This window comes from Oncorhynchus tshawytscha, linkage group LG09, assembly GCF_018296145.1.
Source record: "Oncorhynchus tshawytscha isolate Ot180627B linkage group LG09, Otsh_v2.0, whole genome shotgun sequence".
Taxonomy (NCBI): Eukaryota; Metazoa; Chordata; class Actinopteri; order Salmoniformes; family Salmonidae; genus Oncorhynchus; species Oncorhynchus tshawytscha.
In genome coordinates this window covers 81,192,568-81,213,652 of record NC_056437.1, presented here as the reverse complement: position 1 = coordinate 81,213,652, position 21,085 = coordinate 81,192,568, and the positions used below count along the sequence as shown (strand labels likewise).

At 42.8% G+C, this 21,085-nt stretch overlaps 1 protein-coding gene across 1 annotated transcript; it reads right to left on the bottom strand.

Annotated features, from left to right (window-relative positions):
• Positions 1-18,990: 18,990 nt before the first annotated feature.
• Positions 18,991-20,884, bottom strand: LOC112234639 (forkhead box protein D2-like). The gene has a single exon (XM_024402878.2). It carries the CDS (start codon positions 20,565-20,567, stop codon positions 19,605-19,607), a length of 963 nt encoding a protein of 320 aa, XP_024258646.1. The 5' UTR covers positions 20,568-20,884; the 3' UTR covers positions 18,991-19,604.
• Positions 20,885-21,085: the final 201 nt, after the last annotated feature.

The window sequence follows — 21,085 nt, the reverse complement described above, 5'->3', positions numbered from 1 at the left end:
TGGAAATTCAAGATTGATTGTTACTTTGCGTCATAGTTTTTTTTTGCTTTGCATATAGTGAGGCATACTGTAATAATTATATCACAGCCCATGCTGTTCCCCTTCCAACAGAGCAAGGCCTAAAAGTTAGGTCCAGCGGCCTGCCTGCCTGCTCCCCTCTCTCCTCACCAAGTGTTCTCCATGGCACAGGCTCTAAGTCCACTCATCTTTTTCCTATTAGTGCTGTTTTCATGTTCCTCCCTGTAGCGTGAGCGTGTGTGTGTCTGAAATTGTTTATGGAGCACTGTGAGGAGCTAACATTTGCCCTGTCCATGTGTGGGTTGGTGCGACAACTCATAAAGCCAAGATGACTTCGGCCAAGTTAGCAAATAATAATGCAAGGAAGATGTGTCCATTGTAACGGCGCATTGAAGGGTTTGAAGATGTTTATAGCTGGCTGGCAATATTAAAGTAGTTGACGTTGAATGGTAGTGTCAGTTTATTGCTTCATGAGGTGATATGTCATGCCAAACACATGATTTACTATTGTGGCTTTTGACATTTTTTACCTTAGAAGGGGTAAGACTACCTCTGTCAATAATCACATGGAACAGTCAACATAGAACTTCCAAATGAATCCGTTTATTTCAGTTATCCAGACCATTTGACATTGCTTTGATTGGTAAAGCATGTAATACATATTCTGTAGCTATTAACAAAATGTATTACAATGCACAACTGAAAACAAGGACAGCACAAATTTTCTTAGAGTACAATTAGTGCATGCTTTCACGCAAATCAATGTAAGTGTCAGGACAAAGAAGAGACCACTGCCAACATGACTGTAGGCCTACAATCACGTACATCTGCAGAGGTTAGGGGAGCTAGCACGATCCAGTGGACGGACAGACACACGCACGCACACGGCCAGCCTCACATGCACCAACAGCTGGACTGATGTTTAGGATGGGAGAAGCATGACTGGGTGGAAGTGGACTGGTGCAGTCAGCCAATATAAGAGTCACCATTCATCCTCTCACACACTGCTGGACTGCCTTGGACCTGAGCCAGATGTGGAGAGGAAGCTAGCGGAGAGGGACGGAGATGGAGACAGAAGAGGGGGAGTGTAGCGAAAGAGAAATTAAGAGAATTAGGAAGTTCTTTTGGAACTTTTGTGAGTGTAATGTTTACTGTTTTTATTGTTTATTATCTATTTCACTGGCTTTGGAAATGTTAACATGTTTCCCATGCCAATAAAGCCCCTTGAATTAAATTGAATTGAATGAGCGAGAGAGACAGTAAATCTCAGTAAGACCAAAATAATGGTGTTCCAAAAAAGGTCCAGTCACCAGGACCACAAATACAAATTCCATCTAGACACTGTTGCCCTAGAGCACACAAAAAACTATACATACCTTGGCCTAAACATCAGCGCCACAGGTAACTTCCACAAAGCTGTGAACGATCTGAGAGACAAGGCAAGAAGGGCATTTTATGCCATCAAAAGGAACATACATTTCAACATACCAATTAGGATTTGGCTAAAAATACTTGAATCAGTCATAGAACCCATTGCCCTTTATGGTTGTGAGGTCTGGGGCCCACTCACCAACCAAGACTTCACAAAATGGGACAAACACCAAATTGAGACTGCACGCAGAATTATGCAAAAATATCCTCCGTGTACAACGTAGAACACCAAATAATGCATGCAGAGCAGAATTAGGCCGATACCCACTAATTATCCAAATCCAGAAAAGAGCCGTTAAATTCTATAACCACCTAAAAGGAAGCGATTTCCAAACCTTCCATAACAAAGCCCTCACCTACAGAGAGATGAACCTGGAGAAGAGTCCCCTAAGCAAGCTGGTCCTGGGGCTCTGTTCACAAACACAAACACACCCTACAGAGCCCCAGGACAGCAGCACAATTAGACCCAACCAAATCATGAGAAAACAAAAGATAATTACTTGACACATTGGAAATAATTAACAAAAAATCAGAGCAAACTAGAATGCTATTTGGCCCTAAACAGAGAGTACACAGCGGCAGAATACCTGACCACTGTGACTGACCCAAAATTAAGGAAAGCTTTGACTATGTACAGACTCAGTGAGCATAGCCTTGCTATTGAGAAAGGCCGCCGTAGGCAGACATGGCTCTCAGAGAAGACAGGCTATGTGCTCACTGCCCACAAAATGAGGTGGAAACTAAGCTGTACTTCCTAACCTCCTGCCCAATGTATTAGAGAGACATATTTTCCTCAGATTACACAGATCCACAAAGAATTCGAAAACAAATCCAATTTTGATAAACTTCCATATCTACTGGGTGAAATTCCACAGTGTGCCATCACAGCAGCAAGATTTGTGACCTGTTGCCACGAGAAAAGGGCAACCAGTGAAGAACAAACACCATTGTAAATACAACCCATATTTCTGCTTATTTATTTTATCTTGTGTCCTTTAACCATTTGTACATTGTTAAAACACTGTATATATAATATGACATTTGTAATGTCTTTATTGTTTTGAAACTTCTGTATGTGTAATGTTTACTGTTAATTTGTATTGTTTATTTCACTTTTGTATATTATCTACCTCACTTGCTTTGGCAATGTTAACACGTTTCCCATGCCAATAAAGCCCCTTGAATTGAATTGAGTTGAATTGAGAGAGCGTGAGAGAGAGAGAGAGAGAGAGAGAGAGAGAGAGAGAGAGAGAGAGAGAGAGAGAGAGAGAGAGAGAGAGAGAGAGAGAGAGAGAGAGAGAGAGAGAGAGAGAGAGAGAGAGAGAGAGAGAGAGAGAGAGAGAGAGAGAGAGAGAGAGAGAGAGAGAGAGATGGTCTGCATCTCTGCCAGGATTAGTGTACAGTATATGGTCCTACTGTGAGATGTTTTATGTGTGTGAGAGCGGTACCACAGGAGGGAAGAGGGCTGTGGATGGACAAGAGGCAATTACACAATTACATAAAGAGGAGGAGCAGGAGGCAAAACTGAGCCATCTTAAAAAGACATCCAAGCCAAATTTCCCAACAGCTTTGGAAAGAGTTTTAAAAAGAGTTATCTGTGTTGCGGTGAACGTTTTAGAACTTGGGATAAAGGGCTGGGAGGGCTGGGTTGTTGTTGGTGTGACAGTTCTTAAGGGTTTGTGGTTTTACACCACACCTCCTACAAAAGCCAGTGCTTGAGAATTTACAGGAGGAGAGGGGCCTGACTCGGGACTAATGACGACTCACTATGGGCTGTGGGTGTTGGATGGCCCCAGAGCTGGCCATAACTGATGAATAGTGTGGTCCACACTAACTGACATGCGCCGTTGGCTATAAGTGGGTGCGGTGCACAGAGCCTTTTGAAGCTGGGGCCGTGGGCTGTGTTTGAATCATCAGCAGAGACCCTACTCTCTGTAATGGACACCGACCTGTGGTTTGATCAGGGGCTCCGGCAGGCCAACACAAGCACACACTTTCCTCCAATTGTATTACTGGGCTTGGGGGAGGTGATGGTATTATTTCTGCTACAACACTGGTTTAATTCAAGGCAGATTTGACCCCAGCCTCACTTCTCCAGTTCAACTCATTGGATCAAGTCATAATCCTGCCTCGACCACATGAATAAGACACAGAGGGGCGATGCACTCGTTCTTACCGCATACGTCAAATGTCACTCTGGTCCACATGCAAGTCATGATGATACCATTTCATCTGAAAGTTGAGGGAGCTTAACAGAGATCTACAGAGACGAGAGGAGAAGACAGACAAGTAGGACGAATGGTGCCACGCCACATTAACACAGAATCAACTTGGAGCTCTGTGACTGCTGTTTGCACAGATCCACAACCCAGCCCAAGATTCAGTAGATTACACTCTGTCCATGCCTTTTTACAATGCTGAAGTTACTTGGTGGCAAGTTGATGATTTAACATGGCAAGTACTTGTCCACCAGAGGCAACGTGAGAGCCTGTTAACATCTAGTAAACCATGAGCTATGGTTTGACATGTCGTACTTGGTTCGACAGGGGTATTCATATTTGACTGTTTAGAAACGGGGGACCATTATTCTGGAGAAATTCTGAAGGTTGCATTGCCACAACCACACATAGGCCCACTGTAGGCCTACACTGCACCAGATCAACTAGTGGCTGACCCATCACACCTCTTCACAGGAATAATGTGCCAAACTGTCCCTAAACAGCAGAGCCTTATGAGGCGTTTACTGTGAGCTATGACTAAACTAAGGCATCTTCCGAGCGCTCTGCGAAACATCCAAATTCCATCCCAGAAATACAGGCCTTTCTCCAAAACACATAATAACTCCTGTTCAAAGGCCCTATCTTGTATTATCATTTCAAAGGGGTCAAACACAAAACATACTCACACTCAACCTTGAGCTAGCTAATGAGAACGGGGCCCGGACGAGGCCTGCTTTTCCAGTCACTGCGCAGCAGGCAGCGGATAGCGGCGGTTGTGGTTGCGGTTGGTTGCCGTTTGGTGTGTGACTCGGTCCGGCTCCCACGCAGTTGAAACCATGGGTCCCGGAGCGGCGGATGCTACTGAGGCCCCTGGGGAGGCTTTAATCTGCGTTTGAAATGAGAGACAGGCCGTCGGCACTCAGGGACGGCCCTCTGATTTGCTCTGTGGTTCCTTTGATAGCATGCATCCTACAGAAGAGAGGGAAACAAAAAAAGATGACAGAGACAGGTCTTGGGGAAAACTGGTTTTAATCCATGGAGCTTCAATTGCTGCACTTCGGTCACAGCCTCCCCAGAGAGGGCAAGGGAGCCAAGCTGAGAGTGATAAGCTAATATAACGTACAGTTAAAACACAATAACGTACAGTTTCTGAAATCAATTAGAATAGAATGAAGGGGCTCTTAAGCACTTACAATTCGTAACATATTGTACGAATTGGAATTCGTAACACATCATATAAATTGCATTTACAGTGGGGAGAACAAGTATTTGATACACTGCCGATTTTGCAGGTTTTCCTACTTACAAAGCATGTAGAGGTCTGTACTTTTTATCATAGGTACACTTCAACGGTGAGAGACGGAATCTAAAACAAAAATCCAGAAAATCACATTGTATGATTTTTAAGTAATTAATTAACATTTTATTGCATGACATAAGTATTTGATCACCTACCAACCAGTAAGAATTCCGGCTCTCACAGACCTGTTAGTTTTTCTTTAAGAAGCCCCCCTGTTCTCCACTCATTACCTGTATTAACTGCACCTGTTTGAATTTGTTACCTGTATAAAAGACACCTGTCCACACACTCAATCAAACAGACTCCAACCTCTCCACAATGGCCAAGACCAGACAGCTGTGTAAGGACATCAGGGATAAAATTCGGTCTGGGGCTCCATGCAAGATCTCACCTCGTGGGGCATCAATGATCCTGAGGAAGGTGAGGGATCAGTCCAGAACTACATGGCAGGACCTGGTCAATGACCTGAAGAGAGAGGACCACAGTCTCAAAGACAACCATTAGTAACACACTACGCAATCATGGATTAAAATCCTGCAGCGCACGCAAGGTCCCCCTGCTCAAGCCAGCTCATGTCCAGGCCTGTCTGAAATTTGCCAATGACCATCTGGATGATCCAGAGGAGGAATGGGAGAAGGTCATATGGTCTGGATGAGACAAAAATAGAGCTTTTTGGTCTAAACTCCACTCGCCGTGTTTGGAGGAAGAGGAAGGATGAGTACAACCCCAAGAACACCATCCCAACCGTGAAGCATGGAGGTAGAAACATCATTCTTTGGGGATGGTTTTCTGCAAAGGCGACAGGACGACTGCACCATATTGAGGGGGAGGATGGAAGTGGCCATGTATCTTGGCCAACAACCTCCTTCCCTCAGTAAGACATTGAAGATGGGTCTTGGCTGGGTCTTCCAGCATGACAACGACCCGAAACACACAGCCAGGGCAACTAAGGAGGGGCTCCGTAAGAAGCATCTCAAGGTCCTGGAGTGGCCTAGCCAGTCTCCAGACCTGAACCCAATAGAACATCTTTGGAGGGAGCTGAAAGTCCGTATTGCCCAGCGACAGCCCCGAAACCTGAAGGATCTGGAGAAGTTCTGTATGGAGGAGTGGGCCAAAATCCCTGCTGCAGTGTGTGCAAACCTGGTCAAGAACTACAGGAAATGTATGATCTCTGTAATTGCAAACAGAGGTTTCTGTACCAAATATTAAGTTTGGCTTTTCTGATGTATGAAATACTCATGTCATGCAATAAAATGCAAATATTTTGACTTATAAAAATCATATAATGTGATTTTGGGATTTTTTTTTAGATTGAAAACCAAATTTTCGAGCAGGTGGTGTTATCAAGCTATAGTACAGCCTTTTTTGTTTCAATCAAAACACATATTTAGCCTTTGGCGCATGCTGTTGAGTTATGAGATTCTGTATTTTGATGCTTTACAGATGGACTATCTGGTCTATCCAAATAAAGTGTCACCCTATTCATCCTAAAATAAATGAATTGGTGTTTTTGGTCTAACAGTAACTTTATACTATACTATTATGGCTATGTTAGGCAAATGTAGAATACACCTTAAATCGTTAAGTGATCTTGGAGACACTGAATCAGCTTTGATCTAAACTTTATTGAGCGATCACCATTCTGAGAAGTGCCAGAGCTGAAACAACGGTAGAGGGAAGCGTAATCATTACAACAATTTCAACATTATTGGTGATAGTCAATAATCAATATGGTAGTAATCTGTCATTCCTCAAAAAATTTGACCCTGATGTCCATGCTTTGGCACGTTCATTTTGGTCACATTTAAATCAATGTGTCAGTCTGAGATAAAGCGTTTGCAAGACTGAAATTAAAATATGAAAATATAATCAAAACATGATCTAAAGAAAATGTTTAATCCCTAACATAGCATATTCCTACACAAATGTGTTTCAGTTTGTGCATGGTTTGTTTAAAGGCATGGGCTTGAGAGAGAAATCAGAGTGTGAGAGACAAACCGTGTGAGAAACAGACAGATCGGGGCTACTTTGATGTGCTTCGGTGCTGGGTGCCGCTAGGAATAGCTGCTAGATAGAAAAAGCACACATCGCAGATTCAATGGACAAATGTCTGTCTACAGACCACTACAGTAGAACTGTGTGTGTGTCACACAATAACTCACAAGAGACTCACACTCATCCATGTGTGCAGACTCAAGTTGTCAATCACGTGAACTGGGAAAAAAGAAAAGAAGAATTTTTTTTTTTTTCCCCAAATATCCTCAAGTGAGGCAGACAACTGACACGCCTTTAAAGGGAATCAAAACAGCCTCCACCACATTTCAATCTTTGTTGTATTATGTTCCCTCCAGAAGGAGAAGGAAAAGTAGTATTTGTGTGATCAGAAATCTGCGACCAATATGCTCCCCATATGTCTGACTTCAACGTTGTGTCTTTCAACTCCGGTCTTGTTTTTGTTTTGGAGGAATTTGGCTTTTCTGCACATATCTATTTATCTATTCTTTGCTCTTATATACCCAGTGTATTAAGTGAAGCCTGTCATTGTGTGGATGCTGACAGCCCATCACTTAGCAGTGACTGTATGGTTTGCTTTATCAATAGCACATACAGCACTATTAGGAAAATGGGCCTAAATGGGGCCATAGGCCTACATTAGACACAGACAGAGTCCTGTAAACAGATCATGTAGAACTGCCGTTCAGATATGAAGCACATCAAGAAAAGTCAATGTTTTTTCAATCTACATTCCAAGATTACTTCATTTCCATCACACCGCCAGACTAGAGTTGCAGCCAACATCTGAACACTTCATCATTCATTGAAATATTACAGACACTAAGCTCAGTAACTCACAGCCATAGTTTGAAATATTCACCTGTGTATTCACGTCTATTGCCATGACTCAACGTGGTTCAACATGGTCTCTGTACAACAGTAATTATCTTTGGAGGCTGTCATATTTATTTTCCTAGTAATTTTAGACTGCTGAAGTCGGTCGGTCGGTGCGCCACTGCGTCGTGTATATTTTTAGATCGTGTCAGATTGAAGAAGTAACAGATTGTGTCGACTTTTCCTTATTTGAGGCAGGGTGGTCCCTCTACAGCCTAGTGTCTGGGACTGTCACAACAACGTGACCCCTGAACATTTCCAACACACACTCACCCCTGTCTCATCTGTAGGGCGAGGAGCAATCCTCCCCAATAACAAAGCCGCCATTGACACTGACCCTAACCTCCTCATCACACTCCCACGTTGCCCACCCGGGCCCAGTGCTGGGCTGGCCATAGGGCCCCGGAATGCGGTTCAGGTGGAGAGCTGTGCTGTTTCCAATTAGCAGGGTATAAATTAGCATTGCTCTCTCCTGTCTCCTCTCCAAACATTGCTGTCTCCCATTCTTTTTGACCCTCCACACTTCACTCTTGCTCTGACCTCCCTCTGCCACTCCACCACATAAATGTCCTCTTTATGGCTCTTGTCTCAGCCCTGCACTACCCACTCTCATGCTGTGTGGTTAACGTGCAGTGCATTTGGTATAAAGTTTTTTGTCGGTCAATGAGTGTATAAATCCAGTGTTTTATATTTGAGTCTGAAAGGATATATACCTCCCAGGTTTACTGTAACTCTGCTCAAATCCTGTACAGAGGACAAGGACAAAGACGGACTCATATATAGTTTCTGTCTGCAATCCAGTATACTGTATGTTGGGTCATATTAATATTCAATTACAAAAGTAGAATGTGCAAAATGTGAAACTGAGCGAGTGTAGTCTTTTATTTCTGGACTTGTTACAATGTATTTGCGAGCTCTTTTTCCACAGGTCAGTCTGTTAAATGGAGTGTTATTTTTCCAGGGCAAATAGATCAGGCTCAGTGTAGCCAAGTAGGACCTGAGGTCAACCTGGCACTGAGGGTTCACATCTGTTTAAATAAATCCTTCACGGTGCCATCAGCAGTATAAACACACATGCACACACACACACACACACACACACACACACACACACACACACACACACACACACACACACACACACACACACACACACACACACACACACACACACACACACACACACACACACAGTGATAGTTTTTCATCATTAACTTTTTCACATTCCCGCTTTTGGCACCTGTCATCCCTATATTTTTTGTCTCGTTCTTTACGAGCGCGGCCTGCCGTTACTGAGAACACAGCACATGGGAGGGAAATTTACAGAGCGTGTCCTCCCCAGACCGCGCACGTTCACAGGGATCAAATGCTCCCAAGGTGTCCTACGATAACTCTATATTTTCCTCTGCCAGACCCCCCCATTCACTCTTTTACAGAGCCTGAGACCTCCGCTTGCCCTCTGAGCTCCCACTTTATGAGCTCCCAGCTCATCCCTTGACTTGTAGAGAAAACAAGACCGGGGCAGCGTTTTATAGGGCTGCTGGGGGAAAGACAGGGAAAGGCCCAAAAAAGAGAAAAGTATGGTTTAGTCTCCTGCTCCCTGAGCATCAGAAAGAGACATGGGGAGGGTGATAGAGGGAGGGAAAGAGGGAACGAAGAGGGAAGAACTGTGGAGAAGAGAGGAGCAGTTTGCTGAGGAAGTGGTCATGCTGTGTTTTGCAGCGGCCTGCCACCAGTGTCTGCACCAGAGACCAGACCAACATCCCCTCTTCGACTGGCATTCCCTCCATTCAGCTGGCCAGGAGGGTGAGGGGGATGAGGATGCAGAGAAAAAGAGAACGAAAAGCGACGAGGGCGTGAACTCTCCTCCCTGACGCAGGCTCACTCGTGGGCTCCCTCCTCCGCAGGAGTCCCGTGCCTCTTTAGATAAACACAGCGGATCAGTTAACAGCTTTCACCTCCCTCACTCCCTCTCTCCCTCCTTCCCTCTCCAGATGTTTGGCCCATGCAGCCAAGTGCATCCAGGGCTGAGGAGTGGAGATCTCCAGCATCGATTGGAATGCTGCTCCTCCATCCATCTCCATCAGTGGAGACGCCATTTGTTTGACTTGAGATATGATTGTGTTTTCCCTTCCCCACACCTGCAGCTTCCTCTGGACCTACCCTGATCTACCCTGAGACCTATGATCAATCGCATTGACTTGGGAAAATAGTAGCAGAGCAGCTGCAGCCACATGCTTTATGAGTTCTGCCTGTGGTTCCAGGCAACCTGTGGATGAACAACATCCTGAGCACAGTTTAATTATCAAAGTGTTATTCCCATCAAACTAAACCCAGGAACACATTTTATGTTCCTCTTATATTCTTGCAATGGAGTAATCAGGCTCTACCTACCCCATCTGTTTTAAGTTGTTGCTCCTCTTCCCTTTCTGCACTGCTGCGACTTTGTGTCATTCAACAGACTGTGTTTTATATGGATTAAATGCTCCTCTAACACTGTCTTATCATGCACCAGGCCCAACCTCATTAGTCAATAGCGCTCAGCAACTGGTAGTGGGGAGTTCTGAAGAGACGGCCCAAAGTTAGCAGTGCTCATTTCAACACGGTGGGCTACCCTGTTGTTCAAATCCTCTCAAGCTGTTCCAGACATCTGACAACCGCTACTTTTATTTATTGACTTCATTTTGCTCAGAGGGCAGGTTTTTACTTCTCCCCTGAGTGATGCAGAGTTAATGTAGAGCTGTGCACTGCAAGTGCTTTTTCTCTCCCCTTCAAACCGTACTTAAGCGTTTAAACACTCTGGGTAATGACGTGCTGTTGTGGAAGTGAAAAACCATGCCGGATAAAAATAAAGAGACAAACATCCCTGCAGGCTTTCCCTGAGGAGAGAGGAAGCCATCGAGGAGAGGATGAGAGAGAGGAGGACCCTGTTAATCACAATGAATGAGCACCTCTTAGGGCCCTTGTGTCGACTGAGCTAGGAGCGCTCAGAAACCCCTGGGCTGAGTTACTGCTTGCTCAGAGTGTGAAGAGAGATCCAGATTCTCTCCCACACACAGACAAGATATCACCCCAACCAATTGTAGGTTTCTGTTGTATTCATTGTTTTCTTCTTTGCTTACTTTTCCAACATGTCAGTGTGTATTTTGTCAGTGTATCCCACTAGAAATGATTAAATAGTCTATGATTAAATAGTCTATTTACTGTTTTCTCACATTTGTCAGCACAATGAGGGAGGACTTCCGTTGGCATTTGATAGATCCTCCCGGAAATTGGAACGATCACATATCAAATGTCTCTTAACCAGAATGTTTAAGTTTCGCCAGTTGGTTTTAAATTCTACAAACTCTACTGCTGCTCTACTGACAAAAGAAAGAGTCTGCTATGAAAATGAAAGTAACAGACATACAATGGTGATTCCATACTGCATTTCAAAGACAATGTTTGTGTATGCAATTTAAAAACAAGAGTTACTTGGAGTGAGCACATATTACAATGATCAATGAATTAAAAGAGCTCCGATTGTTGGCAGAAGCTCAGAAGGAAGGGTTTCAGTTTCCCAACTTATTATTACATAAATGCCTTTTGAGTATGGAGATCATCATGTTTAGCTGTGTCTGTTTTCCTTTGGATGCATTGAAGTGATTCTCCCTACTGTAGCTCTACTGCCTTATAGAATGCCTTCCCCAGAGCAGCTTTTTTCAAATTTGGGGCTTGCGACACTCAGCCAAAAGCCGCAAATTACCCCCTCTAGCAGCAGTGAATTAGGAACCATTTTGTGTTTGCTATAAAAAAACAGGGGAGAGAGAAGCAAGGGGAAAATGTAGCTTACACCAGGGACCACCAACGGAGGCAACACGGCTCGCTGGCCGACAGATTGGGTGGCAGGGTGGTGCTTTTACGCTTACTCTCTAATCTCTGAACTTCACAGCAATCAGCTTTATCACATCACTGCTACATAGTATAACACAACATTCATTACATACAGTAAGAATTACTGTACTTATGTTACTATTCCATTGTTTACAAGCCTTTGAATTAGCTTTGTAATTTCCCCAAACCAGACCTGCAGCACTGATAAAATAAGGCTTTTGCTCCAACACCAGCACCCTCAGGGATGCAGTGACTTTGTTGACATTGTGTAGCAAAGGGTGAGAGATATGAGGTGCCAATTCAATGGATGTACTCTTTATGTCATTGATGCCATTCTTTTCAGTAGAGGGAGAGGGCTAGGTTTGGCTTCCTGCTATGCGGTTGGTCTGAGCACCAACCTAAAAAGTCTTTTTTTCTTATTTTGTACAAAGCGTGAGGTTTGGCTCGCCTGCCTAATCTGCTTCGATTGAGCCAGTTCATGTTTTTCCCATTCTGGCAACATTTTCAATGCCCCTTTAAAATCCACTTCCAAGTTGTAATATGCCACTGCAGACGTTATTGAAAGAAGGAAGAAAACCAAAACTGGAGAGAGAGGGGGTTGTAGGAGGGACCTATCCCCTACTGTTACTCTTTAACTTCAGATTTTCCAAACTTCATCACGTCTCCATGGTGATGCCTGGTGGAGCAGGCAGGTCACTCTGTCTTGCTCAGAGATCAGTTGGCCAGCAGATCATGGCCAGGTTGGGGTTAGAGTTATTCTCGTTAAGCCATAGGCCTACTACAACTGTAATCAGAGCCCGGCTAGCCTGACCTCACTCTGACACGTCTTGGACCAGATGTTAATTGTGCTTCCTGCTTCTTTTTGATTAAATGACATCAGGTTTTAGTCTTGTTTGTATGGCTAATGACGCTCATTTGGTGCAATAGGCGGTTAAGGGGCTGCTGTGGGTGACATCACCCTCAGTGCCTTTGATCTGAGCTCTCTGAGGATATGCTAGCTAGCGTTTCTTGTTGGCCACGGTTGTGCTAGGGTTAGAGCTGTTGGTCCATACCTGTGGGTCTGGACTTGATGACGACAAGAAGGTAGAGTACATGACCTTGCCTGATTCTTGTTGCCCAACCATTGGGCACATTGGGTAGAGCTCTCTTCACTCACCAGCCCTAAGAGGTGCCAGGCTGCAGGAAAATGGTGAGGGCATGAGGTCGCCAGCTGGGACGCAGCAGGGTACCAGTAAGATTGAAGGGGGGCATTGGGAAGAGTAGGGGGGTCATGACCAAATGCCACCCATTGAACTGCATAATGGCTGCATTAGAGGGCCTGTGTTTTGTCTCACAGATGTTATAATGAGGCTGATTCGATTAACAATAAAACCCAGAGCGCAACTGCGGATATTTTGATGTTGTTTGCGAGAATATTTTTGATCTTGGTGTTTCGTGAGAGAAGTTGGGTGTTTCTTCTGAAATATATAGGGAGTCAGTGGGTTTTAGGGTGTGGTTAGTCAATTCATGGGTATAGAGGCGAAGTCCATTAGGGTTCTATGATTAACACCAGGAAATCTATGTCTCGACACCAACTCAGAGAACTTCACCCTTGTCTTATTAGGCACCTAATCAGACCCCATGCCTACTTGCCTTTTCCTGCCTTGCAATCTCTTTATCTCCATCTCTATAAAACCTTCTCGCTCCCTCTCTCTACCCCTCTCTCCATATTTTTCTCCCTCCCTCTCTCTACCCCTCTCCCTCTTTTTCTCCCTCCCTCTCTACCCAGATCTCCCTCTTTTCTTCCTCCCTCCTCTCTCAGCACGTGGCTGAGGTGTGAGATCATTCTCCTTCTGGGTGGCTTTCCTGCTATATGTCATTGTCATCTGCTGGCACTGAGGGTTGGGGGGGGTCCCTTTTCCAAAAACACACTGCACTACCCTCCACCGCCCCGGTGCACCAACGCAGCACCCTTTTTACTGGTCCTGGCAGGGTGAAGCACAGACCGGTGAAGCAGGGGAGAGAGGGAGACGCGGAGGGTGGAGGATATATAATTGAATAACTCTCAAAAGTGGGGCAGCAGGGATCAGCCCTGCCAGGAAAAGCAAACGCCAACAAGCCAGGCCTGTGGAAGTCAGCCATTAAAGTGAGAGGAGAAAACCTCTGCTCTGATCAGCCGTAGCACAGGGCTAGCTTTTCAAAGGCTAACTCAAAATGCCACCTACTTACTGTAGCTTCCCCTCTATACATTGATACTACCACCCCTCAATTCTGATCACTGTAGCCAACAGATAATCCCTTTGAAATTGTGCTGTACTTAAATGCTTGTATTGTCTTTGGTCTCTTTCAATCAATTTCAATTCAATCAGTTTAAATAACTTACAAACCACTCTCAACAGTTCAGGAAAATAAAAACATTCAAGGGAACTCATTCCAAATGATGCATTTCAAATGTAGGAATAACATGTAGGAATAACATTGAAACATTGTAACATGTAGAAATAACATGTAGGAATAACATTGAAACGTTGTTTTTCATCTAATGACTGAATTAGCTAAGGCTATCCCACAATGCACCACTCTCCGCCCCGTGATCTGGCTGTGGAAAGGAAGAAAGGGGAGTGTGGGTGTTGGAGGAATGAGTTTACCTTGCCTGTTTGGCTTGGCCTTAATAATGCTCTAATGAAAGCATGGCATAGCAACTGTGTCAGGCATGAATGGACTTCTGACTAAATCGACAGACTTTTCCCAGGAAATGGCCTCTACATCAGAGGGAAGATGTGAGTTATAATAAGTCATAACTGATAATCCATGTGGAACTGAGTAGAAACCTGGAGCGGTAACAGGGCACGCATCACTGATGGGAGTCTCATAAACCTACATTCATCAAGTTCATAGTGTTATGAATAACCATAATGTGACATCGATTGGAGTCTCCTGTAGTGATGTATTCAATTTAAGGCCCAGTGTCATTGTTGTTACAATTGCTGAGCCATTTTACATATTTCATTTCTAAATGAATTGGCAGTCTAGGAACTTTCTTTCACATGCCATTTAACAAAAGTGAGACTATAAGAGAAAGAATGTAGGAGAGAGGTGGTGCCGACCAGGGGTTAATGCAACAGGTCTCCAATGATAGAAAAAGAGGAGGTAGTAACAGTTTCTCTCACATCCTGTTAGACACCCATCTTGAAAATGGAAAGGAAAGAAAATAAAGGCAAACACAACTGATTATTGGCAAGTTTCTTCTTCCCTTACGACAGGGATGGAGATGTTATGTGTGATAAAGGGCAGCTGAACACACATACAAGAGGACATACATGCACAGTTTCTGTCTTGCTTATTTTGTCAGGTGCAGTGACGTTCCCCGCAGATAAATGTCACTCCTTTTCTCTCTGTCAATCAACAGCACTGCTCTGCTTTTCTGATAGTTTGTTTGTCTCTTTCTCTATTTGTTCTTGATAAAAGAGGATTGACTTCTCCATCATCTACAAAGCTTTCACACAGACCCATTGACTGACGCATGACGAGCACTTGACTTTGAGGTCTTTTACCTGACCAGGGAAAGTGACTCAACCTTAGTTCGAAGTTTACATACACTTAGGTTGGAGTCATTAAAATGTATTTTTCAACCACTCTACACATTTCTTGTTAACTAACTATAGTTTTGGCAAGTTGGTTAGGACATCTACTTTGTGCATGACACATGTAATTTTTCCAACAATTGTTTCCAGACAGATTATTTTATTTATAATTCACTGTATCACAATTCCAGTGGATCAGAAGTTTGCATACACTAAGTTGACTGTGCCTTTAGACAGCTTGGAAAATTCCAGAAAAAGATGTCATGGCTTTAGAAGCTTCTGATAGGCTAATTTGAGTCAATTGGAGGTGTACCTGTGGATGTATTTCAAGGCCTACCTCAGAAAAAAAAATTGTAGACCTCTACAAGTCCACAAATTCATCCTTGGGAGCAATTTCAAAATGCCTGAAGGTACGTTCATCTATACAAACAATAGTACGCAAGTATAAACACCATGGGACCACTCAGCCGTCATACCGCACAGGAAGGAGACGCGTTCTGACTCCTAGTGATGAACGTACTTTGGTGCGAAAAGTGCAAATCCATCCCAGAACAACGGCAAAGGACCTAGTGAAGATGCTGGAGGAAACAGGTACAAAATTATCTATATCCACAGTAAAACCAGTCCTATATCGACATAATCTGAAAGGCCGCTCAGCAAGGAAGAAGCCACTGCTCCAAAACCGCCATTAAAAAAAGACAGACTACGGTTTGCAACTGCACATGGGGACAAAGATCGTACTTTTTGGAGAAATGTCCTCTGGTCTGATGGAACAAAAATATAACTGTTTGGCCATAATGACCATCGTTATGTTTGGAGGAAAAAGGGGGAGGCTTGCAAGCCAAAGAACACCATCCCACCCGTGAAGCAGGGGGGTGGCAACATCATGTTGTGGGGGTGCTTTGCTGCAGGAGGGACTGGTGCACTTCACAAAATAGATGGCATCATGAGGTTGGAAAATGACGTGGATAAATTGAAGCAACATCTCAAGACATCAGTCAGGAAGTTAAAGCTTGGTTGCAAATGGGTCTTCCAAATGGACAATGAACCCAAGCAACTTCCAAAGTTGTGGCAAAATGGCTTAAGGACAACAAAGTCAAGGTATTGGAGTGGCCATCACAAAGCCCTGACCTCAATCATATAGAAAATGTATGGGCAGAACTGAAAAGGCGTGTGCGAGCAAGGAGGCCTACAAACCTGACTCAGTTACACCAGCTCTGTCAGGAGGAATGGGCCAAAATTCACCCAACTTATTGTGGGAAGCTTGTGGAAGGCTACCCAAAATGTTTGACCCAAGTTAAACAATTTAAAGGCATTGCTACCAAATACTAATTGAGTGTACATAAACTTCTGACCCACTGGGAATGTGATGAAAGAAATAAAAGCTGAAATAAATCATTCTCTCTACTATTATTCTGACATTTCACATTCTTAAAATAAAGTGGTGATCCTAACTGACTGAAGCCAGGGAATTTTTACTGTGTTTAAATGTCAGGAAATGTTTGTGAAAACTGAGTTTAAATTAATTTGGCTAAGGTGTATGTAAAACTTCCGACTTCAACTGTATATGTTGCCGAGGCCTGACGATGCTAGTATAATCAATGAAGGCACTGGCTGTCCCAGAGTTTACACTTTATCTATTTTCTAATTTACCAGAGTTCTGAGATGAATCATGACTGACCACATAATACAAGATGGCATTATGGCTCTGACACTGTTATCATACAGTCTCTGTTCGATACATGGGCTAAAATGACCCATTAGTGGTATTTTCAGTTTTCTTTCAAGCAGATAAGTATCATTCGAACACTAAATATTTACTGTCAGATGATACAAATCTCATGCTGGATCTATTAAGGTTACTTCACCACAATTCCCACCACACTGTTTAAGATGATCAATAGCAATAATAAACGTTTAGTGTTTCATGTGCAAAAAAAAAATGTATGACCACAAAAAGGATCAAATAAACAGTGTGACCCAGTATGAGCGAGTCTGTACATTTCCTGAATCAAACTTATTCCTTATTCAAACGGGGACCCACAAAGAAAATCATTGTGTATTTCTCTCTCAGTCAAGCAACTTAACAATTCGCCATCAGGCAACAATCTTTTACATTTATTTAACTCCTTCAATGGGTGCCAAACGGCATTAGACTGAATTGGATTTTGTACTTCTATCCATCAGCCCTTTTCAAAAGCTTTAGAGTAGTCATCAATCTAAACTAGACTTAGAATAGAATTAAATAAATACTTTCCTCCCAAGAAACCTAACATTATTTTCTTCCTGTCATGTTCAGTGTAACACAGCACGGTCTGGCATAGAAGTAAAAGAAAAACACACAATAAATCCAAACAAGGATGTTAAAAGAAAACAGCAAATATGGTTAATTTTATAATTCAACATTTACATGAATAATCTGTCTCAAATACTCAATCTTCATTATAATGCATGAGAAATGTCTGTTCCTTTGGGTTGAAACAGTACTAGAATCATCTCCAATGTGGCTCCAGATATTTTAAACGATATTAAGAGGCTAAGGAAACCTTTATATTCCTTTTATGTTTTGTTCCTTTTATGTTTACAAATATATAGCATGCAGTATCACCATTTTACTTGATTGTGATATCTATCAAGTTATAAAGCTATTTGTTATTAATTACTTTAAAATATTGTTTTAAAACATCCAGAATTCTCAGGGCTTTAATAGGGCTTTAATATTCTTACAATGTAATATTGCTTTTATTTTCTGACTAATAGATCTATATTCCACGAATCTGGTTCAAGCAAAACCGAATTAAATCACGTCGTGTCGATGTCTATTTAAACACATATTTGAATAAATCCTCAACTTGCAACGGTTCGTTTGTGGTATACCTCTTTGAATAGTAAGCTATAGGCTCAAGCTACATCTCCCATACAAACATATTAAAACATTTATATGAAAAAAATCTCATAAGGAATGCTTTGGAGAGAGACAACCAAATGCGGATTTAGAAATTACCTCATAATCCGACAAGAAAATATGAAGTCTTTGAATGTGTTGTACAGATTTTTTCAATTTTTGGTTTGAGATCGAGCAGGCTGTGTGGAGAATGACGCAAAATCAGGCCATTATAATACGATGTTGAACAAATGGATGGATGTGGTGTAACTCAACTGACAATCTGAAAGCTGCGCAGCTGCACAGACCGTTACTTCTAGACTTCAAATTTAGAAAGAGCATTAATTTACAATGTGTTTAAGCGTCAGTTTTTGGGGATGAATGGCAAACGACAGCGAGATGCTGCAGAACAACCACATTGAGAGATGTTCATGATATATAAATAATTGCAGTAGGGCCTATATTGTAGCCATAAAAAAACGAACAAAAATAAAATGTTTCAATTGTAGTATCAGAAAATCCTCAACATGTAGTCATAACATTCCAGGATACTTGATTTAGAATAGATTAGTCAACACAATATTGCATCTCGTTCATGTGATCTTTATATTGTCTGATTCCGCACATCGCTTGATCCTCAGTCCCTGTTTCGACAGACACTTTTAAAGCTATACCGTCAAAATTTGCCAATTATTTAAAGAATTTTATTTGACCTAATATAGGCTTACATTTTTTACATGCAGGCCTAAACATCATATCATTGAATAACATCATATTTTATTATTAGAGAAATGCTAACCAGCCAAACTAAAATGACCCTAATTTTGTAAAAGGTTCTGAACATAATTTAACCCACACGTCATCTACACAATCAACAACATTTTGAATTAAATGGTTTTCCTGCTGAAAGATGCAATCAAGTCCACTACGCATTAAGGCCTACTATAGTTTTTTAAATTTTTTAAATGCAGCTATATTTCCATTGATTAAAAATATACGCTATGCAATCATCAGTTGTTAAAGGCATCAATTACAGATCTTCAATTGTGCCAACATGGTCAGGTCAGTGACGCAAAGGCATATAAGAAAATGACTGAGTTATATATATTGTTTTAAATATTTCCCTTTATTTCTTTCCGAATATAAAAGGAAACTCGTCAGTTAAATATTTGCATTTCAATTGACAAATGTAATTTCATACATTAGACAGTAAAAAGCAAGATGCTATGAAACATGTAATCAATGCAAGGCATACATCTACAGCATTCTTAAGAACTTTTCAAATAGGCCTAGATGAACCAGAAAGTCCATCTAATTACCATTTGCCAAATAACTTTTTCCACAAGAGCTTCAAAAATATCTATCACCTGAGATACAAATTAAAAATGTAAAGTCTGAAACACAACTAAAATATTCACAAGCACTGATCATTTAGCCAGGTCAGAGGTGCTGCGCTGAGTTTGTAATTTCTGATATTCTTGATGTAAACTGGCGAGATGTGGTGACGCCGTGGAGTGGAACAGCGCAGGGGACGCGTAGGGAGCGCAGGAGGTCAAAGCGGAAGAAAAGGTGGCACAGCGGCTCGGATTGAAGGACCCGATAGTGACAGGCTGCTGTGATTGAAGAAAAGCCTTGGCAGCGAAAGTGTTCCGGGTAAACAGGCTCGACAAAGCCGGTAGCAGGCAGCTAACAGGTGGGATGGTGGGCGCGCATGACGAGTGTGCATGGTGATGGAAGCCGAACGGATATATCTCCAAACTGGGTAGCTGAAGACCCGCTGTGCCAAGTCCATAAGTACTATACAAGTTGTGAAAGCCACTGGGCTCAAGGGGTTGCTCCTTGAGCACCCCGAAACGAAAATGCTGGCGTTTGAACCTCTTCCTTCGACGCAGAAAGCTCCCATTCTCAAACATGTCCGAAGAATTGGGGTCCAGCGTCCAGTAGTTTCCCTTCCCTGGATTACCAGGCTCCCGGGGCATTTTGACAAAGCAGTCATTGAGAGAAAGGTTGTGTCTGATGGAATTCTGCCAGGCAGGGAACTTCTCACGATAATAAACGAATCGGTGGCTGATAAAGTCACATATCTCGCTGAGGGTAAGACGCTTTTTGGGGCTTTGTAATATGGCCATTGTTATCAAAGCGATGTAGGAGTACGGAGGCTTTACCGACGCCGGGCTTTTACTTGCTGCTGGAGGACGCTTCGATGTGGGTGAGTAGTCGTCCCTATCCTCGTCCTGCCCGCTCGAAGACAAAAAAGTGTCAGGTTCATGCTCTGCGCTTCTCGCCTCTTCCAAAGGTAAGGACACGAGATGCTCATCTCCGTTATCCCTGAGTCCCTCTCCCACTACGTCAATAACAAAATCTTCCATGGGCTCCAAGTCCAATGTCATACTCCACGGGCAGAGCCAAAACCACCTGCCCCAACAGGTGGGAAAGGGTCAGTTCTTTGAAAGGGATAGATGCTCACGCGCAAGGCTTTGCCCTCTCCATTCACACAAAATAAACAAGCTTAAAATATGTGCGCTCAGCCCCCTCTCACGTTAGTTATTCAAGAGAAAAAAACAATCCTTCAAAAAATCCAAAGCCTTTTTATCTCCAAACAAACATGAAATGGAACAACTTTCTCGCCTTAAACGGAGAAAAGGGAGGCTGAGAAAGTTATGAAGCACCGTGAGACTTCCAAGATGTCCAGCATCCTCTCTCGTTGGTTTCCTGTTGGAACTGTAACCGTATTGGATCAGGTGACTGTGATGTCATGGTTATGATCGAGGAGAAGCTCTTAACCAATCGAAACAAGGCAATCGGTACCAAAGTACCAACCGTTACCTATCATCATCCCATCACTCCAAAATCAACATCATATTTCAAATTCCATTCAGTAAATTACCTTTCGTTTAATAAGTGACAA